General features: G+C 40.5%; 1 protein-coding gene across 4 annotated transcripts; it reads right to left on the bottom strand.

Annotated features, from left to right (window-relative positions):
- Nucleotides 1-948: 948 nt before the first annotated feature.
- samsn1b (SAM domain, SH3 domain and nuclear localisation signals 1b) lies at nt 949-17,852 on the bottom strand. 4 transcript variants are annotated; one of them, XM_035178359.2, is made up of 15 exons: nt 17,610-17,852; nt 15,872-16,006; nt 15,352-15,395; nt 15,031-15,071; nt 13,907-13,987; nt 13,609-13,706; nt 11,020-11,146; nt 10,543-10,937; nt 6,171-6,248; nt 5,909-6,028; nt 3,554-3,683; nt 2,890-3,041; nt 1,892-2,092; nt 1,639-1,789; nt 949-1,259 (listed from the first exon to the last, which is right to left on the bottom strand). In XM_035178359.2, the coding sequence occupies exons 1-15, from the start codon at nt 17,631-17,633 to the stop codon at nt 1,084-1,086; spliced, it is 1,953 nt and encodes a 650-aa protein (XP_035034250.2). In that variant the 5' UTR covers nt 17,634-17,852; the 3' UTR covers nt 949-1,083. The 4 variants fall into 4 exon arrangements, with proteins under 4 accessions (XP_035034250.2, XP_035034249.2, XP_035034251.2 ...); XM_035178358.2 differs by having other exon boundaries at nt 1,639-1,768; nt 6,138-6,248; nt 17,610-17,851; XM_035178360.2 differs by having other exon boundaries at nt 5,909-6,025; nt 17,610-17,851.
- Between the last annotated feature and the right edge of the window lie 1,205 nt (nt 17,853-19,057).

Below are 19,057 nucleotides of genomic sequence, written 5' to 3'. Positions count from 1 at the left end.
ACCTGTGTTATACTGATAAAGTGCTGATTCCTACAGGAAGTTACGATGTACTCTGTTAATGTTTACATTCACATTAGCTGCCCAGAAAATTTAGAGTAAATGCAATTCAAACCACACAAATCCATCAACAGTTTCTATGCGTGCAACATTAGAACGTATTAGGATAATAAGCATCATTACACTGTGAGTATCAAAAAGATGACATCTGTAGAGCTGCGATGATGTGAATTCTCAATTCATCTGTTGATTGATCAGCAACGTGCTTAATTACTGATTGATCTTTAATCACTCTTTCAAGCAAAATAGCCAAAATTAAATTAGAACATGACATCTGTCATTTGAAAATATTTGGATTTTGTTCTAATGTTCAGATAAGACATCAACATTAAGGGCATAATAATCTCTAATATGATCCATAATTACTTTTTCAAATCATTAATTACTCATGATTTTGCTTTTAATTAATTTGATCCTTTTTATTAACACCATTGTCTTGTTTTTTCACTTGTTTTTATGCCTTTTGTTAGTTTAATGCTTTCATCCTAAGTCCTTGTTTCATTGCTAACATGTTCTAATTGATCTATCTTATTTCATGTCTTTGATTTTAAAGTAAAGCACTTTGAGCTGCATTGTATTTATGAAATAAATAAAAATAAATAAAATGTATTACTATATCATTTCTTGGCACATGAACATATAATGATAATCACTGCTAGTTGCAGTCCTAGAAATGTGCACAGTTTAAAAACTCATGTTACTGTCAGTGATGTACTCGACTGTACCGTTACCCTGCATAGAGATGACGAGCATTTATTCATGTCATGGGGTGATGCTCTTTGAAGACCGTTATGAGCCACATTAGAAGTGTAAACATGCTAAAACGAAAACATCCACAAAATGTTTAATTCCAGGAAACAAATGGACGAACAGAACCAGCAGTGGAGTTGATTTGCTGTTGTAAAGGCTCGTTTTATTGCACGTCAAATCACCTTGTTGCAAGAAATGAAGAACAGCGCTTGATTCACAAGTCATCCCAGCAGCACATTAAGGGATAAAGCAGACATTATAAAGAATGGATTGCTCTCATGAAGCCGTCATCTCCGCTGGTAGAGGTTGTTGAGGGGGACTGTGCAGCTCTGTGTCCTCTGCCGTGTTGTCGGGGCAGCCCGAGTCCCTTGAGCAGTTGTTCATATCAGCCTTCGTGCTTTTACCGGGGGTCTCGGCCTCCTGATTAGCCTCATTCTCCATCTGACGATCAGCTGTAAATCAGAGGGGACAGCTTGGTTGGATGTACTGTCAGAGAGTGGAATAGATGAGCAGTAAGTTATACTTTACAGCTATTGTTCCTGTGCATTACAGCTGAACGGCCTGTCTGTCTGCAGCCACCGCCCTTCTGCGTCCTGCTCTATTCTGAGAAATGCTCTTTGGGGTTATCCTGTTATCCTTAACCTCTTTAGCTCACCTCTTTAGTAGCCTGGATACCCGCACTGTCTTATCTACTTTAAGCGTAATGTCACTCGTCCCTTTTCCTTTCTGAATCCAAACGTCTCAGCGTATCTCTTTCCAGTTTTATCATGTCACAAATGTGCATGATGACACCGTCCTTGGATGACCTTTTCTGTGTTTCCCATTACTCACAGCTCAGTTGCTGCAGGGAGTCGACAGCGGCGAGCAGACGACGCCTGTGCTCTGGATCAGTCACATTCAGCTCCGTCAGGTGATGCTCCCTCAGCCTCATCAAGTCCTCCACTGTCTGGTAACCGCTCTGCTGCAGAGACGAGGAATACTCCTGATGAATGGGGAAAACACCATTCACAAGCTGGGTGAACACAATCATGTATGGAAGATGATTGTTGCTGCGGCAGATCAATCAAATAAAAACGAAAAATACCTCCAAACTGAGGCGCTTTAACACTTCCTGGACCGTTGACCTGTGTCTGTCTTTGGGGGTTTGTGTTTCCTTGTGTTGCTCCGGTCTCTCCTCTCTCAGCACGTCCACATAAATGAACTTGAAATATCCCACCTTGCCATTCAGCATGCCTTTCCATATTCCCATGGGGGGCTTAGTGATGATGTCAATCACATCTCCCACCTAAAGGAACGTTTGGTTGAAAGTGATTACGTTTACTTATTTAGGGACCATGCACCAACATCACATAAACGATATCATACAAAGATAATTTGCAAAATAACTAACTTCTTGCTGGGAAGTTCAAAACACAGTAGGTAAAAAAAATGATTTGCATAAGAGGAACCTGAAAAATATGTTGGTCCAATATGTTGGACCAACCAGACCAAATGGACCGTTACATCCACACCAAGAGCAATGCCACTCAGTTGGCTAAAAATAACGGTAACACCTGATCTCTAGTTGTTGAATGTTTGTTTAGTTCATTTCCTTGTTTCAGATCCTTTCACTTCCTGCCATTGTTCCATTTCCCACCACTTAGATGACCTGTTTCGATCTTAATGCAATCACCTGTGTCCTGTTAGCTCCCCCCCTCCCCCATGGTGTATTTAGTTGGTGCTCTCCTCTCTCTCTCTGCCACTTGGTCTTTTCAGTTCCAGGATTCCCTGTCTAGTAGTAGTAGTAGTAGTAGTAGTAGTAGTAGTAGTAGTAGTAGTAGTGTTCCGTTCTCCTTGTGTATGACTTGATTTTTGGATCTTGTTTTTGCTCTGTGTTTTTGGAAACCTTTGCTTGGCTCGACTGATCTCCTGCAGCTGCTGAACTTGTACCCGTGTTGTGTCCTGCATTTGAGTCTGTTCCCTTTCAGCCCTTTCAAAATCATATTGATGGCAGATGACTGTCATCCAAAATAGCCCCAGTACAACACAGACACAAATACAGGGGGTTTATTTCATTAGCATTTACTCTGCAGACTTGTTTACCTTGAGTTTAAGTGATTCGGTGTCGTATGGACTTGGCACATGGTCTGTGTGGACTCTGGCTCTGCCACAGAACTGTCTGGTGCACAATAGATCTTCCTCCAGCCTCAGACTGCCTCTGTTACTGGAGCAGTTTGACCCACTGGTGACTCCACCTGGGCAACAACACACAAACAAAAGGGCTCAATAAGGCCTGAGCTGATTGTATGACATTTTATTAGGATTAAGGGTTGTATCATGTTGTTTTTGAGGGGGTCCTGAACCCAATGATACAAGTGCATATATTCAACACACGTACAAAAAGAAAAAAATCCAAACAGCGAAACACAAAGTACAAAAGCAGACAATAAAATAAGTAGTACAAATAAGTGGATAATAAGTAATAATTATAATAATTGGATCAATAGTTAAAAGAACAAAAAAGAGGAAATTAAAAAAGTCAGTGTTGTCATTGATAAAATTAGAGATGGAGGAACATGTTGAATTCTACCACAAGATAGCTTGTGTGGAGGTTTTGGTTTGTCAAAGGTTAGTGTGGTTCTATAAATGAGAGCATTTAAAGTATGGGATAAAAGAAAGGGAGGAGGAGGAGGAGGAGGAGGAGTTGCATAATTCAATGAGTTGTGCTGTGAAGAGGACACTGGGTCCAGCGCCTGAAGGTGCTTACTTGAGGAGCTTTGTCCACTGTTGAGGCTGTAGAGGCTTGTCAGAGAGTGAGTGGACTGCCTGTGTCTTTTAGTGAATGGTCGCCCACCTGCAGCCTTCTTCATCGCTTCATCTTTCTTTGTGTCCCCATTCTGCACAGTCGAAACACCAAATCACATTTTTACTCTCTCGCACGCTTTTTCATGCTCTGTCACTCGTTATCTCCCACTGCAGGCAAACAAAAGAGGCCGCTGACCAACCAGAAAACTGAGTCGGAGCCCTAAGCTGCTGCGTTTGATTCCTCATGTGACGGAACAGCTCAGCATCCCAGTTTACGCTGGGACACGCAGCTCCTCTGGCAAGCAAAACACTTAATCCCGCAAGAGTTGCCTTTGCTTTTTATAGCTGACACCTAGGAGGTGTGTGATGAGCTTAATCCCCAGCTACCTGTGTTCAGCTTTTAACTTCCTGTTCCTGTGCAGGGACTTTCACACCACGGACTATTCTGGCACGGTCCACCTGAGAACAGGCTTCTGAATTGGCACGCAGCTGAAACACAGAATACTACATGATTTCACTGGGCTCTGAGTTTGTCAGCCAGATTTTGGATGCTTGGGAATAATTAGGTTGTATTATAAGAGCTCAAAGTGGAAATAGACTAAATGCATCTGCCTTAAACTGAAGGGAGTGTGCAGGCTCTGTTATTCTGAATTCTTGGTCTCTGACTAAACTACACTAGTATTCATGATGTTCCCATTATTCTAAAAATGCACTTAATGTTCAAGAGGACACACTGATCCCACATAAAGGAAAAAGGTACTGCAGCATTTGGATCAGACTCTTGAACTCCCAATAAATAGATCCTAAACCACTCACACTCTGGACTTTACTTTAATTACAATCTCTGTTATGCAATGCGTTTAAAAAAAATGTGTGCAATATACGAGTGCACAATACTTATATATATAATATACAGTATATATACCAATATACAGTATATACTTTATTATGTGAGCGATTTATACTTACTTAATGCTGCTTTTAAAGTTTTTCTATTTTTTATTTTTCTATTAATTTTATCTAGTCTACTTTATTATTTTCTATAACGACATTTCGTTCAAATATGCACTCGTCTGTATAGTTTTCTATGACAATAAAGTCTTTGAAGTTGATATGTAACACAGGGAATTAGTCCCAGGAGGACGTCGACATCGTGTTATTTTATCATCTAATGTGACGGGATTCATATTATATGTGTAATTCATTAGTGCTGAATATTTATTTTTGAATTTAACATATCGCATATCACATTTTCTCTGGTCAAATTTAAGTGACACTTTAAAGGCATAAAATCAGCAGACAACATATCCTGTACATTGATATGTTTTATTTTGTTGCGACTATACTCAAGCTATTTTGGTTGCATATAATTCAATGTATAACATCACTGCAAATTAATAAATAGCAATTCCTTAATGGTGCAAATTGTGTTACATCAAGCATTAATTCATGCATTAATTCATCCTGACCTTTTGCCATAGCTGTGGCCAGTCTCTCCTCCTTTTTTTTTGGTTTTTTTTGGATAACAATTGAGAGAGAGAGAGAGAGCGAGAGAGAGAGAGAGAGAGAGAGAGAGAGAGAGAGAGAGAGAGATGGGGGGGGTGAGAAAGAGAGAAAGAGAGAAAGATGAAGAGAGAAACTAGGTCACAGAGAGAGAGAGAGAGGGAGAGGGGTATGATATGAAACAACGGTCCCCATGCAGCCGGGGATCCAACCATGGATGCTGTAATTATGTGGAATGTGCCGTTAGGCCACCAGATGCCCCGTTCAGACTGTTTTCAGTAAAATCCAGGTGACGTGCAGTCTTATGTGTGTGCATTTCTTATTAGAGGAATTCAATACAATTTCTTAATAATTCTTCACAAGTGATTAGCTATTACTTATGCATATGTATCATTATTTTAAAATGAGCAAGATACTGAACCCCAAACTGCAAGACTAGAAAGGTGCAGTAAAAATACATTTAAAACAGCTGACACCAAATAATGTAGAGGTTATTATTGATGCTGGACCAAAAATATGATCAGTACTCCTGGTGATGAAATCCTCACGTCACATGTGATGGTGATTTTTAAACGAGGTTAACTACAGATAACCTGTCAGTAATCAGTCCCTATCAGGGCTCATTTCAACATTAGCATGTAATGAGCTCTGTGTGAAACTGATAGATAAATGCTCAGCCTGGCAGAGCAGGTGTGGGGCTGACAGCTGTGTGGTTGCAAACAGATGTTACTTCATGAGGTGTGAACCGAATGCAGGGAGCAGTGAACTTCAAACTGGTTGTGTTAACATGAGCTGGGTAGGGTGCCCGACGTACGGTGATGGCTGTCAGAACTCTCTTTGGTGGGGCGTCGACGTGCTTCCTGTCTGTCTGTGGTGACGCCTCCATTTTCTCCTCCTGCAGCTTTGATTTGGTCGGTTCCTCTTTCTGCCCCTGCTTGGATTTAAAAACAAAACACCATGTAAACAAAGGGCTCCTCCCAGTCTAAATACTGGCTTTTTGGTGTGGTGGAGGATGTCTGAGACGGGTAAATTCCTAGACAGACCTGCTGGCAGATTGAGGAGGTGGGTTGTCTTACCGCACAGCTTCCATCATCCTGCGGTTTCATTAAAGGCGAGCGTTGTGAGGAGGCGTCAAATCTCCCAAATCTGGTCATCTGGGTAAAATAGAGATTAAAATGAGTGTTTTCAAGTGACAGATGGGCATATTATCTTTCTCTGTGACCCCCACAACAAAAACACTTTGTGTTCGTTCCCGTTTATGATTCGTCTTTGGGAAATGAGGTTAACCCCTGGCAGCAATACAGCTGGATATCTTGTCATTTTTATATCCCAAGTCAAAATAGTGTGTAAATTGTATTTTAAGGACCATGTTGTGCTTTACTGTGTTATGTTGCAAGATGTATTATTTTATTATCTCGTCGGGAAACGTTCACTGTTATTTCTACCAGTATAGTTTTTTTTACAGTTAAAATGATCTTGGTCTGCTGATTCATAGTCTCATATTCCAACATAAGTGTCATTATAGGAGAGACAGTATAAAAACAGTTGGTCGTTAGCTTCAGTTTATCAGTCATTCAGCTCCGCGCTCAGAACATCTGTTACATTCACTCTTGGATCATTTCCCAACATTGGCCGTTACGGCACTGACACTGAGTGGTTGGATGAGCAGCTATTAATACATCATGTGTTTGAACTAGAAACAGGTTACAACCACAGACATGTTCACTGTTTCTGGATATGTATTATTTAAAAATGACTTGCATTGAATAATAAGGGGGAAACAAAAATGACCTCAACACCCATCCTCGTCACGACACTGGCTAAGTTGAGCATTGATCTTAAAACTTTTAGTAATGTACTTTAGCCTGTAGCCGCTGCCTATGCTCCTCAGGCAGGACGCTCCTAGCTGTCCACCTTATGTTAGCAAAGTCAGTGTCATATTTTAAATCCATTCTCAAAACCCACTTTTATAGCACACATGGTGTCTAGCTGTCGTATTTTTCTCCAATATGATCTTGCACTCTTTTCTATTAAGGTATTTTCTTCAATGTTGTTTTTACATATGTTTTTCTGTTCTATTTCTTTTACTTTTTTATATTGACTGCTCTGTTTTGAAAGTGCCGTATAAATAATTTTTAATTCATTAATAATTGTCAAAATCAAAGCAGCAGAGAGTGAGATATCCTAACTTTAGTCCTTAAGCTAAACTCCAGATGCTCTGGATTCTATACTTCACATCTTTTGTTCCGAGCTGCACCAGACAACACTTTTATAGAATAAATGACCAGTCAATTGATATAGAAATGTTAAATAAGATAATCTCCCCTATAAGTGTATCATGGGCTGCTCTCTGACATTTTTCAAGCTGCTTCATGCTTCCCAGCTACGTATAATGTTTAAACTATTTTAATAAACTCATAACATATCAATAATTCATAATGTAGGCTCTAAGGGAAAAAGTTATTACATTCTGCACTAGCCACTGTGAGCAGGATGGTCCATACACAGTCTCACATAATGTCATCACATTTGTTTTCTTTCCACATGATTATGATTGTGATCATGATTATGATATTATTAAGCAGCACTTTAGGAGCCATTAGCTGTGTTTAGTGAGGCTGAAAATGCAACTCAGCTGTAAAAAGCTTTGGTTCAGAAAACCATAAGAGCAATTTAAGGAAACAAGTATTGGTAGACATTTCAATTACTGTTCGGATGGTCTGAATGTTCCCGGAGGAGCTCGGAGGTGCAATTAGAAAGCCGGGCCCTGCGAGGCACAGCTTAATGACACTGTGCAGGTCTGGGAGCTGGCTGCATTATAAACTGCATCAACACAAAATGTCACACCTCAGAGACTGGAGCCTTTATGCTGCTCTCTACTGGACTTTGGCACAAAATAAATGCTGAACAAAGACAAGCTATTTTAAGATCCCATGTGCCACAGTTAACATCACTTCAGGAACAAACTGTAACAGAGAGAGGGATCTACTCCACTCTACAGCCGCAATGGTTTTCTTCCATTAGCAGAAGCAGTGAAAACCTGGTGGAGAAGTAACATCCAACATGTTTGAACACTTTAAAGGTGGGGTAACTCATTTTGGGGACGACTTTTGATGTTGAAAACAAATACACCCCTCCCTTCATTGCTCATTCAGAAGCTCCATCCCCCCACATTCATGCACGTGCATTGCCAAGGTGCATCACTGATCTTCACAAGTTGAAATCAGCCACCACACACATTAGCATCGTCTGCAGACAACACCATAAGAAGCAGATAGTCGGTATTCCTATATGAAATTAGGTGAAAATACAGGATTTTCATGCAAAAAAGATTGCTAGCATTTTAACGATAGCATGCCAATGCTAGCACGCTCGCAATCTTTTTTTATTTTAAGGTTGTTGTAAAAAAAGATACCATAATTCATTGAAATGATATTAAACTAAGATATTACAATCAGTAATTTAAATCCTTCTTAATGGAGAAAATACTACATTTGTGGGTCTCCCTCCAAGCTTGTGATTCGCAAGGCATTCTGGGTACCCCTACCTTTGAAGTGAGGGTCGGAAAAATCTCCGTTTGGAGGGGTATACAGCCCTATGCCTTAGGCCAGTGGTCACCAGCCTTTTCGAGCCCAAGATCACTTTTTAATTCCAAACTTAAGCCGAGATCTACCATCACATTACATTTCATTTAGCTGACGCTTTTATCCAAAGCGACTCACAATAAGTGCATCAACCATGAGGAACAAACCAGAACAACAAGAATCAAGAGTACAATTTCTTCAAGAAAGCAAAACTACAGAATGCTATAAGTAAGTGCCATTTAAGTGCTACTAAATTGTTAGTTTAAACTTTTATTCAAGGTATAGTCGGAAAAGGTGTGTTTTTAGTTGGCGGCGGAAGATGTATAGACTTTCTGTCCTGATGTCCATGGGGAGCTCATTCCACCATTTAGGAGCCAGGACAGCAAACAGTCGTGATTTTGTTGATATCTTCCAAGAAACCCACTTAGGAGGGTCATACTTATTATTTTTTGCAATTTCTGTTAGGCTGAATGTACAAGAAATAAATATACACAACGAAGGGCAGTGGTGCAAATGTTTCTATTCAATGCACAATATTCAAATTAATATCAATTCATATTTACAATGCAAAATATGTACCTCCTCAGTTCCACGTCATGTTCTGCAGAAGAGCTGCTACTGCAGCACAATGTTTTTACATAATATAGGCTTTGATTTGAATATGGCCACAAATAGGATTATTTCCTTGTATGAAAGAAGTCCCTTGTACTCAAATAAATACCAGTACTACACAGTATGAAGCCGTGCATCTTCTGCTCCAGCAAATATTTAACAATAAAAAACCCTTTTTAAACAAGGGAATGGATTCCATCAACAGAAACGCTGGAGTGCTTTTATTTTGAAAAGGCATACAGAAAGTGGTGCAACCATTTGTTTGTGACATACATTCATCAGAAACACTTTAAAACTCAGGTGAAAGATAATTTTCTCTGTTTATTCTGCTGTGAACCACGATGTTCATCTCTCTATGACACAAACGTATTTACATCACTTCCCGAACCCGTTTCAAAGTAAAAGCACTCCAGCGTTTCACTTTCTAGATCCACTCATTTGTTCCAGCGGGTCTTTGATTGTTATCGACAGACCGGAAGATGCGCATCTTCATACCGTAGAGTCCTGATATTTAGTTTAGTACATAAACCAACTTGTTCTTGAAGGAAATGCAGGAGGTAAACCTGCAGCTCCACCGCCAGTTAGCGGACACACAGCGCATGTGAAAAACCGACAACGGCCACACAGCTGATCTGCGACAAGACGACAGCCAGTGAGTCCAGAGAGTTGGGGGATCGACCGGTAGATCGCGATCGACGGGTTGGCGACCACTGCCTTAGGCCTACCCCTCCGTCCCAACAGGTATTGGAACAGCCTACCCCTACATGTGAACGCCCAAAACGAAAGGGAAGAGCCAAGGGTTGAAATGGGATTGGGCCAATGTGTGGTGGCCCCAACAGCATCTGTTCCATGCAGAAGCATGAATACCCCTGTTGGAACAGGGTTTTGCTGTTTGGGTCGTCCAACTCTCTTTGTTTCCCAAAATACAGAGCCAGCGATGTGTATTTAAACCAGATTATCAGTGCACACACAGCTAATGGATTGTGAGGAGATATTAGCAGAATTTGATGGTTTGTGGAATTAATATCGCTTACCCCACCTTTGACGGAGGCATTTTCTCAATTAGCAAAGCGACTGCTCTCAGTGTGGCCACCCCCAGTCACTCAACATTTTTAATCATTCAGACCCAAAAAGATGCAGAAACGGGGCCAAGTTTAACAATCCAAGACAGACTTGATAAATTGTGAATTTATGCATTAGGATGACACATCTGCTCTAGTGGAAAAGTCTGTTAACGTGCTGTGTGTCTTACTGCGTTTTGTGAGAGGTGCAGGTCTGTGATGGAGCGGATCATTTGTGGGGGAGACGGACTGGGCTGCTTGACGTCCAGTTTCTGTATCAAAGTCTCGAAACGATCCCACTCTGTGGTCCGAGGCAGTGACAAGGTGCCGCCACACACCCACAGCTCGTGTCGAGGTTGCTGGCAGGTGTGGTAGAAAGGAGTCCAGGGCTGTGGGCACTCAAATGGGCTCCACAGATGAGTTCCAACCCTTGGGCTCAAAATGCCCTCCTCCTCTGAATCCTCATGTTCTTTGGCCTGTTGCCTCTGCGCTGATGCAGCAGGTTTAGACGACTTCTCTGTTCTCTTCCCCAGGCCGATGCAGGTTAGCACCGGATTGTTGTTGCTCAACACATCTGCCAAACAATCTGAAGAAGAGCAGCAGTTGTTTTTCAATAAGTATATAATAATTCTTCTTATACAAGTCAAAGAAAATCCCCCAAAACCCACCATTGTTCCCAGATGTGTTCTTTCCTCCCCTCTGATGTCCCTTCTTTGCTAGCACCAGACTCAGTAACTTCTTTTGTCTTCTTTTGCTGTGAATGGATTCTGCTGTGTCAGCTGCAGTTTCACCGGCCTGGAATGAAGAAACAGTTTGTGCATTCAAAGCAGTGTGCACACACACCCAGCATCACTCAGACCCACTGTGTCGTGAGTTTTGTTTGTGAGTTATCTTTCATTACCCACTACTTTTAATGTGTTTTATTATCAATGTATATGCAAAAACTAGAGAACACGTTACCACAAAACTTGCTTGAAGGACGTGGTGTCGGTTAAAAAAGAAATGTTGGTGCAGATCCAGGTCACAGATGTTAATGAAAACAATCAAAAATGTTTAAGGGACTGATGTTTATTTGGTGCAGCTACAAATTAATATCTGGATCTCGTGAATCTAAATATGTTTCCATAAGGGGACTGTTGGGCCGTGGCACAGGTATGTGCTCTCTGATTTCCCTTTTAGTTCAGTTTGAAAACAAATGGTAATTACATTCACTGGTGGAAAGAAAGTACATTTACAGTCCAATGTTGGCACATGTACTGTGTTTAATAGGGAAAATCCCATTGAGGTTGGTAACCTTTTCTTAAAGGGAAATCTGCTGATGATGGCAGCATCACACATTTCAGATAAGACCATATCAAGCACACCATTAAAAAAACAAAAACCCAGTGACAGTACATGAAGGCTCATTATGCTAAGAACAAAGGAAGTTAACAATGGCGCCTATTAGCACAGCTAAAATTAGCTAAACACAGACATTTAGTAAAGGAACTATTAACCTGCACTTCATGTGACGTCCTGCTGTGAATCCAGCAAGACCTTATTACTGTCCGTCAATGTCTGATGTGTAACATGTGTCCTTGTTGGTTAGTGTTGCTGTTTAACGTAAACAGGTCTGAGACACCAAGTCGTTTCATTTCATTTCCCTCTGCAAACTATACCAAGTGGCTGCAGTGGAAAATATGAAATCTTTCTCACTTCATGTCAAATCAAAAATTCCCTTTAATGCCACTTACTCAGTGGTGGAAGAAGTATTCACTCTTCCAGCAGGTTTTCTGACCCTTGAATTGCCACGGTAACATGCAAACTAAAGGCAGACACTGCAGGTATCCATAATGTTTCCCACAGCCAAGGCGAGTCTAGTTATCAAGACCCATTGATCTTGTTTGTAGTTTTATTACAAAGTGTTATATTTGGTTGAGAAAGAACTACAACACAATCATAAACTCTGCATGCGGCTGAAACACCTATCTTAAACAACAACACATCTTTATGTGCAATAGAAGCAGCAATGTTTACATAACTTAACATAAGACGTAGAAGTATTAAGACCTACTACGTAATATTTTAACGTATTTAAGACTTTTGAAGGCCTAAAATTAGATTAGATAATTACATTTTTAAGACCCCACGGAAACACTGGTACCAGTATCAAATCTGAAATATAAATTAAGGTTCCGCATTAAAAACGCTACTCGAAATAAAGCTACATAAGTTTTATAAGCTTTGTGTAATTAATTAATTATCAAACATGAAAATGCAGTAAAACATCTTGTATGGCTGAAATATTATAATAAATGGCTGCATTAGGTTAGTTCTCTCCATCAGGGTGTAAGCAGCCTCTTAAAATACTTTATATACATAGCCTCTGAAAGAATGTGTTGTACTTTTTATATCATGCTGTGATTAAAAATAGTACAATATTCCTCTCTGAATTGTCAGATGTATAATAATAGAATACTTTTATTTAAAGTTCATTTAGCTGATTATGACTCTGTATTTTTACTTTAGTAACCAATCTATTTGTAAAGTTCTCAGTGGGATTTATTTGTAGAGGATCTGAATGCACGTTAAAGTTAAAGCAGGACCCTAGGACCCATTTAGCCACTGCATTATCCCTTGTTCCCTTGTGTCCTTGCTGCCCCGTTGTGATGTTCCCATCTCAACTATCAGCTGTTGGCATGAAAAGCAACAACCTGTACAGAATCCAGGGAGCACAATGTAGATATAAAAGGTCCCCATAAAGGAGATTAAAGATTATAAAGCAGATTAAAGTGAACAGTGGATCTGATTTGGCTGATATACAACTGACCTCCCTCCAGTTTACTTCAAATTCACTTTTTACCTCCTGTAACCTTCCTACACGGCACATAAAGACGCTGAAGTCACTTGAAGCGTTGGTCACATTTCTGCGTTCACACATTTAAACATCACCTGACTTTCACTCCACTGTGATATAATCCATTCAGTGTTTGTTCCTCCTCTGTTACATAAGCAAAGGTAAACAGCCACTGTCATTTCCCTCACGTGCACTAACACGTGCACAAACACCCAGGTATGCCAGGTATCTACGTGCGTGTCTGTCACATCGCGGGTACAGGATTACAAAAGACTAAACTCGGCCCTCTGCTTTCCTCGTGTGAATGTCATTCATTTATTTAGATAATAGGGTTTGGTTTTACTTTGAACACAACACTACATTCATCATAAGGGGGCTCTGTACTGCAGGCTGCTGTAAGGTGTCAGTAACGTGGTTTTACCTGAGCGGATAGATCTGCCTGTGTCCTGTCACACTTCAGCTCCTTCACTCTGTCATCTCTCGTCGTCCTGCTGCTCTGACAGCGAGCTTCACACATCTCTGCACCATGAAACAACACATGTCACTTACTGCATCATGTCCTCCTCAATGCATCTACTGTCAAACATACACTTCAATAAGGCATCCTGCATATCAGGTAAACACACCTTCATCCTCTTATGCCTCAAACTCACACTGAGAAGTTCACAACAACCAATTCATTATTTTTTCCTTTTGCACATGCCAACATGTTTCTTTACCTCTGCTCCGAACTTTGTTTTGATTAGACAAGTCCATCTCGTCACCAGAAGACGTCCAGCAGACATGATGAATGTCTTTTTCTGCAACAGACAAGGTGGAGGGGAAGAAGAAGAAGAAGAAGAAGAAGAAGAAGCAGGTGACACATTGGTCACATTGTAGCTGCATTTACAGAAAGAGTCATTCACATTTAACATGCGATTAAGATGAGTGGTGTGGGCCAGAGTTATATTTAAATGAAGTCCGAATCATCTGTAAACTAAAAATGATAATAATCATAATAATCATAATCATAATCATCCTAATCATAATAATGATCATAATAATCGTAATAATAATATAAGAGAAAACAGTAAAACAATACAATTATGAACATTTAAATAAATAAAATTAATTAAAATTCACCTATAACATTTTAAGAAGGGATTTAAGTCAGATGTAGTATTTCTGATCTCAGCTGGTAAATCATTCCGGAGTTTTGAGGCCTGTAGTGCAAAAGCACGTCAGCCTTTAGTCACCACTCAGTCCCTAAGATAAGACTATCAGCTGATCTAAGTTGGTGTCCAGACTCATAGGGAGTAAGTAAATCCATGATGTGGCTTTAAAAGTCATCAATGAAATTTTGAAATCAATGTAAAAATGAACAGGAAGCAAGTGGAGCAAGGCTAGAATCAGACCAGTGTTATATGATAAATGGTAAATGATCTGTATTTATGTAGAGCTTTAGTCTTGATGACCACTCAAAGCTCTTTACAAATACGTTTTGCCATTCACACATTCATATGGTGCACGTATGTGCTGCACTTTCTCTATCATACATCATTCACACACAGCCGGCACAGTTGTCAGTTGTGATTTAGCGTTCAGTGTTTTGCCCAAGGACACTTCAGCATATATTTGGGGAGACAGGTATCAAACCACCAACCTTATGGTTATTGCACGGTCCGCTACCTTTGCCCCATATGGTCATGTTTTCTTGTAATAATCAATCTTGTAATAATTCTTGTAATATGAAGTAATAAACAGTAATAATCTTAGCAGCAGCATTTTGCACCAGGCGAAGGTGATTTGAAGGCGACGCAGGGATGCATATTACAGTGAGTGAATATGATCATTATCTACCAACCTGTGGTCTTATTGTCCAAGGGTGATGACGGTAAACAGGACCTGAAAGGACAAACACTTTAATGTACTAATAAGAACTGAGTTGATTCTAATGAGTGAAAGAAAAGTAAGAAAGAAACAGTCACAGAAAATCGAATTAAAGAACCTGTCACTTAGAGATATGCAGTCTGTGTTCACTTTAAAAAACATGTTACTGAACAATTCTTGGTTTCTCTATTTTTGTTAGATCTTGACTTGTGAAGTGCCTTGAGATAATGTATGTTATGGTTTGGTTCTTTACAAATGTAATTGAATTGAAAGTGAGCCAAAAAATCTCACATACCTTTTGCTGCTCCTTTTTAATTTCACTGCATTCTCAGGTTGGCTCTTGGGGAAACAAAACCAAAGAGAAGGTAACTTTTAGCAAAATTTGTTCAAATGGATTCAGAAGAGGCTATTAGATTTAATTAATATAACAGTGTAAGTGTTTTCATTAGCATCATCATTGTAGGTACAGTTGATGACGTAGTAGACCATTGCATTAGTTTAGCAAAAAATTTAGGAATAATTTTTAAGCAAATACTTTTACTACTTTTGCTCAGGTTTAATGTGGTATTTCCACTTTTCCTTTAGTACGTCTTTGTCTATTTATTTGTACTTTTACATTAGTGAAACGTTTCCTCCACCACTGAGAACAGGTTTATTTACTGTGTTGGGTATAGGAGGGAGGTAGCAGAGAACATCTACAGTGCTGCTGCACCACAACTCTGTTCCACTGCAGTTGTGAAGGGACTATTTGCAAAACTCTGCATAGTTAAACTGGTCTGAATGTGTGGAATCTGCTCACTATACCAGATACTCACAGAAGTGATGGATGGTTCTGAGCCCCCCCACTCAGGCTTACACCTGAGCAGAGCAGGGCTGCACTGGTACTTGGGCAGGACTTCCCTCAGCGTTGGGCTGGAGGCTGGTTCGTATAAACTTTCTGTGGAGCCCGCCTGGGAGTAAAGAGAGCAATCAGCGTTTTCACAGAGCAACAGCAGCCTGCACTGTTTCACACTGTTCAAACTTATTGTTGAGGTTCATCAGGGAGGAATTGACTGGAATCAGTCATCAGTCCGACTACACAATATAAAATCAATGAAAAGCCTTGAGGCAGGGGCAGGTGAACATGTCTTCTAATCTAAGAGTTTGGCATCTACACTGGTGTAATTACTCTGCATGTACAGCGTGTCACTCAAACATGTATAATCGATATCCATCACTTTGTGCTGAACTTTCTTCTGCTTCATTTTCTCAGTTCCTGAACAGGGCAGGTCAGCGTTCTGCTACACACACTGATTTTGTCTAAATGTCTGGACGTGGGAAAAGGCAGGATTATATTCTGTGTGAGAAGTGCTATGTAAAAATATGTGAAGAAGCCTGGTATTAAAAAATGATATAAACATTTCTAATATCACCACCTTGTTCGTGTGGAGAGTCAAATGTCCTTTATGAAGATGCATCCAACATTCCACAGCCAGGTACATAGAACTGGAGTTTAAATTCATGCATTCCATTACATCTTACAAAAATCCTAAATTTTTGTCAGTAACGTAAAGTAATGTTTCATCTCCTCCTCTGCACCGAGGCTCTCATCGACAACCTTTAACCTTGAACTGCCGGTGAGCTCTCGTGAACTGCATATAGCAGCTTCATCAGCCCAGTCACTATGTGTCTATACGTCCCGGACAGGGTGGGACTGATCAGCCAGTCCACCTCAACCTGAAGACTGTGACACAGATAGTCTCAGCTGCTCAGGGCTGACACGCTGTGTGAGTAAGACGCCAGCTTTTAACCATTGACATATCTGGGGTGTTGAGCAGAATATCTCCTGTGTTATTGTGCTTTTGGGATCAGGAGGCTGGAGACATCTTGTACTGTCTTGTACCACGTTGTTGAATTCAAAATCATACCTGAGAGTAAATCCCCAAACCGGCACTGAGTGCAGACGAAAGTATTGTATTGACATATTCTCTGTTTTAAATTATTACTGGTCATCCATCAATGTTAGGACAGCAGATATGAATAATAAATGTGGCAGTCACATGGCAAAGTTTCAATTCATCACCAGCACTCAACTCAGTCTCATGATTTATTTTCTCGTTATAATCATTTCATTTTGTCATGATGATGCCAATATTTACTTTCATCCTTATTCAAACATTCAAGAATATTTATGGACGTAATTTGACAGTGAAAACATAATGTGCAATGTTAAGTTGTTGTTACGTTGTTAGAAAATGTGCCATGTTGACAGGATTTATCATGTCTACTATATTATATTAACAGTTGTACATAGCCAAAACAAACCCAGCAACTACAGTCACACAGCAAAGGAAGACTGCGTCTAAGGAACAGTATGAATCTTTTAGAGAAGAAAAGTTGTTTGCAGTCGTCTTCTCGCTCCCCAGAGAGCCCATTTCAGATCCTTGTCAGCTACGCTAACATCACCAGTGTGTCCCACAGTGGCACACAGAGTTCCCTCTGCCTCTGAGGCTGAACGAGCCCCTGACAGACCACCCTCAAATCTACAGGAGTTCAGGAGAGGAAGTGTCTTACCAGTGTGAAGCAGAACAGGTTCATGTTTGACGGTCCGCGCAACAGACAATGGAGCCAAGTGGAGACGCGCCTCTGGGATGCACAAACACACTTTCACATGCCAACCTCCCACACATGCACTTACACACACACACACACACACACACACACACACACACATGCACTCTAACACACCCCTGTGATGTAAAGGCTCGTGCAGCCCCCATGCTGTCCACAGCCCAACGGCCTAATCCTACTTTCAAATCCCTCCCATAATCCAATAGATGCAGTGAGCCGTCACTGTCCAGCACCGGCCTCAGAGAGGGCCGGGCCACCCGTAACAACAAGACAGCAAACAGCCCAGGCCGGCTTTGTTTGGCATCTATCTGAAATGATTAGGATAATGACCCCATAGAGATTAACTAATCACTCAGTGAAGTTAAACCTCTACACACTCTGTTTACTCGGAAAAAACGTATTGTTGTTATTATTAATGCAGAATGCACAGATTCCATAAGGTTCTGACCTCAAATGTGTTTCATGCCAAACAATAAATCAATCAAAAGTGTATTTGTATCGCCCATATTCACGGATCACAATTTGTCTCACAGGGCTAAAGGTGCAACAGCCTGAGCCGTTAACCCTCGACTAGATTGAGGAAAACTTACCAAAAAAATCCTATTAACAGGGAAAACATTTCAAAACTTCCGAGAGTGTCACATGTGAGGGGTCCCTCTCCCCGGACATACAGAAGTGCAATAGATGTCTAATATAGTTATGTAAAATAACAATATTTACAATATTCATAAGAAAAGTGTTTTTTTTAAAAAGGGAGAGGTGTATCAGTGTTTAAAGTATTTATACAAAAGAAAAAGTCTGACAGGGATGAAGGGGGCAGCTCTGGCAGTAATGACAGAGGTATTGCCAGTAATGGTAGAACATATAACGAGCCATATCGTATATCTAGGCAATCGTGATCCACAATCCACGATTCCCAATCCACGATTCACGATTTCATGATTCATGGTCCACGTTTATGATCCACCATCACGAGCCGCGATCACGATCTACAGCAGCAGCCGTGATCCTGGATCTGCAACGATAAAGCACAAGTCTCCAGGAAAAGAAGTCAAGTCAGTACCATGTATTGATGAGACATTAATGTGATGTCATCATGTGTGTCTGGACGCATATTGAAGCCAATGTTGTTAATCCAGTCCAGGAATACTTTTAATTTTAAATTGAATAAAACTGTATTTGACAGTTTTTATTTCTGTGATTTATATAATAATAAACCAGAAAACACCTGGACATGATTGCACCGTCTCCCTCCAGCTGTATTAGAGTGATGGGGCCGGTTTCAGACGGCGGGTGTGTCCTCGGGGAAGCTGCAGAGACGTTCACCTGCTCTCGGAGTGGAGATACTTGAGGAAATATCCGTGTTTCACTCTGACAAATCCCATAAATCT

The sequence above is a fragment of the Hippoglossus stenolepis genome, chromosome 15, assembly GCF_022539355.2.
Source record: "Hippoglossus stenolepis isolate QCI-W04-F060 chromosome 15, HSTE1.2, whole genome shotgun sequence".
NCBI classification, from domain to species: Eukaryota; Metazoa; Chordata; class Actinopteri; order Pleuronectiformes; family Pleuronectidae; genus Hippoglossus; species Hippoglossus stenolepis.
Note: the sequence above shows the minus strand (reverse complement) of the source record. Positions and strands in the feature narration are given on the sequence as shown.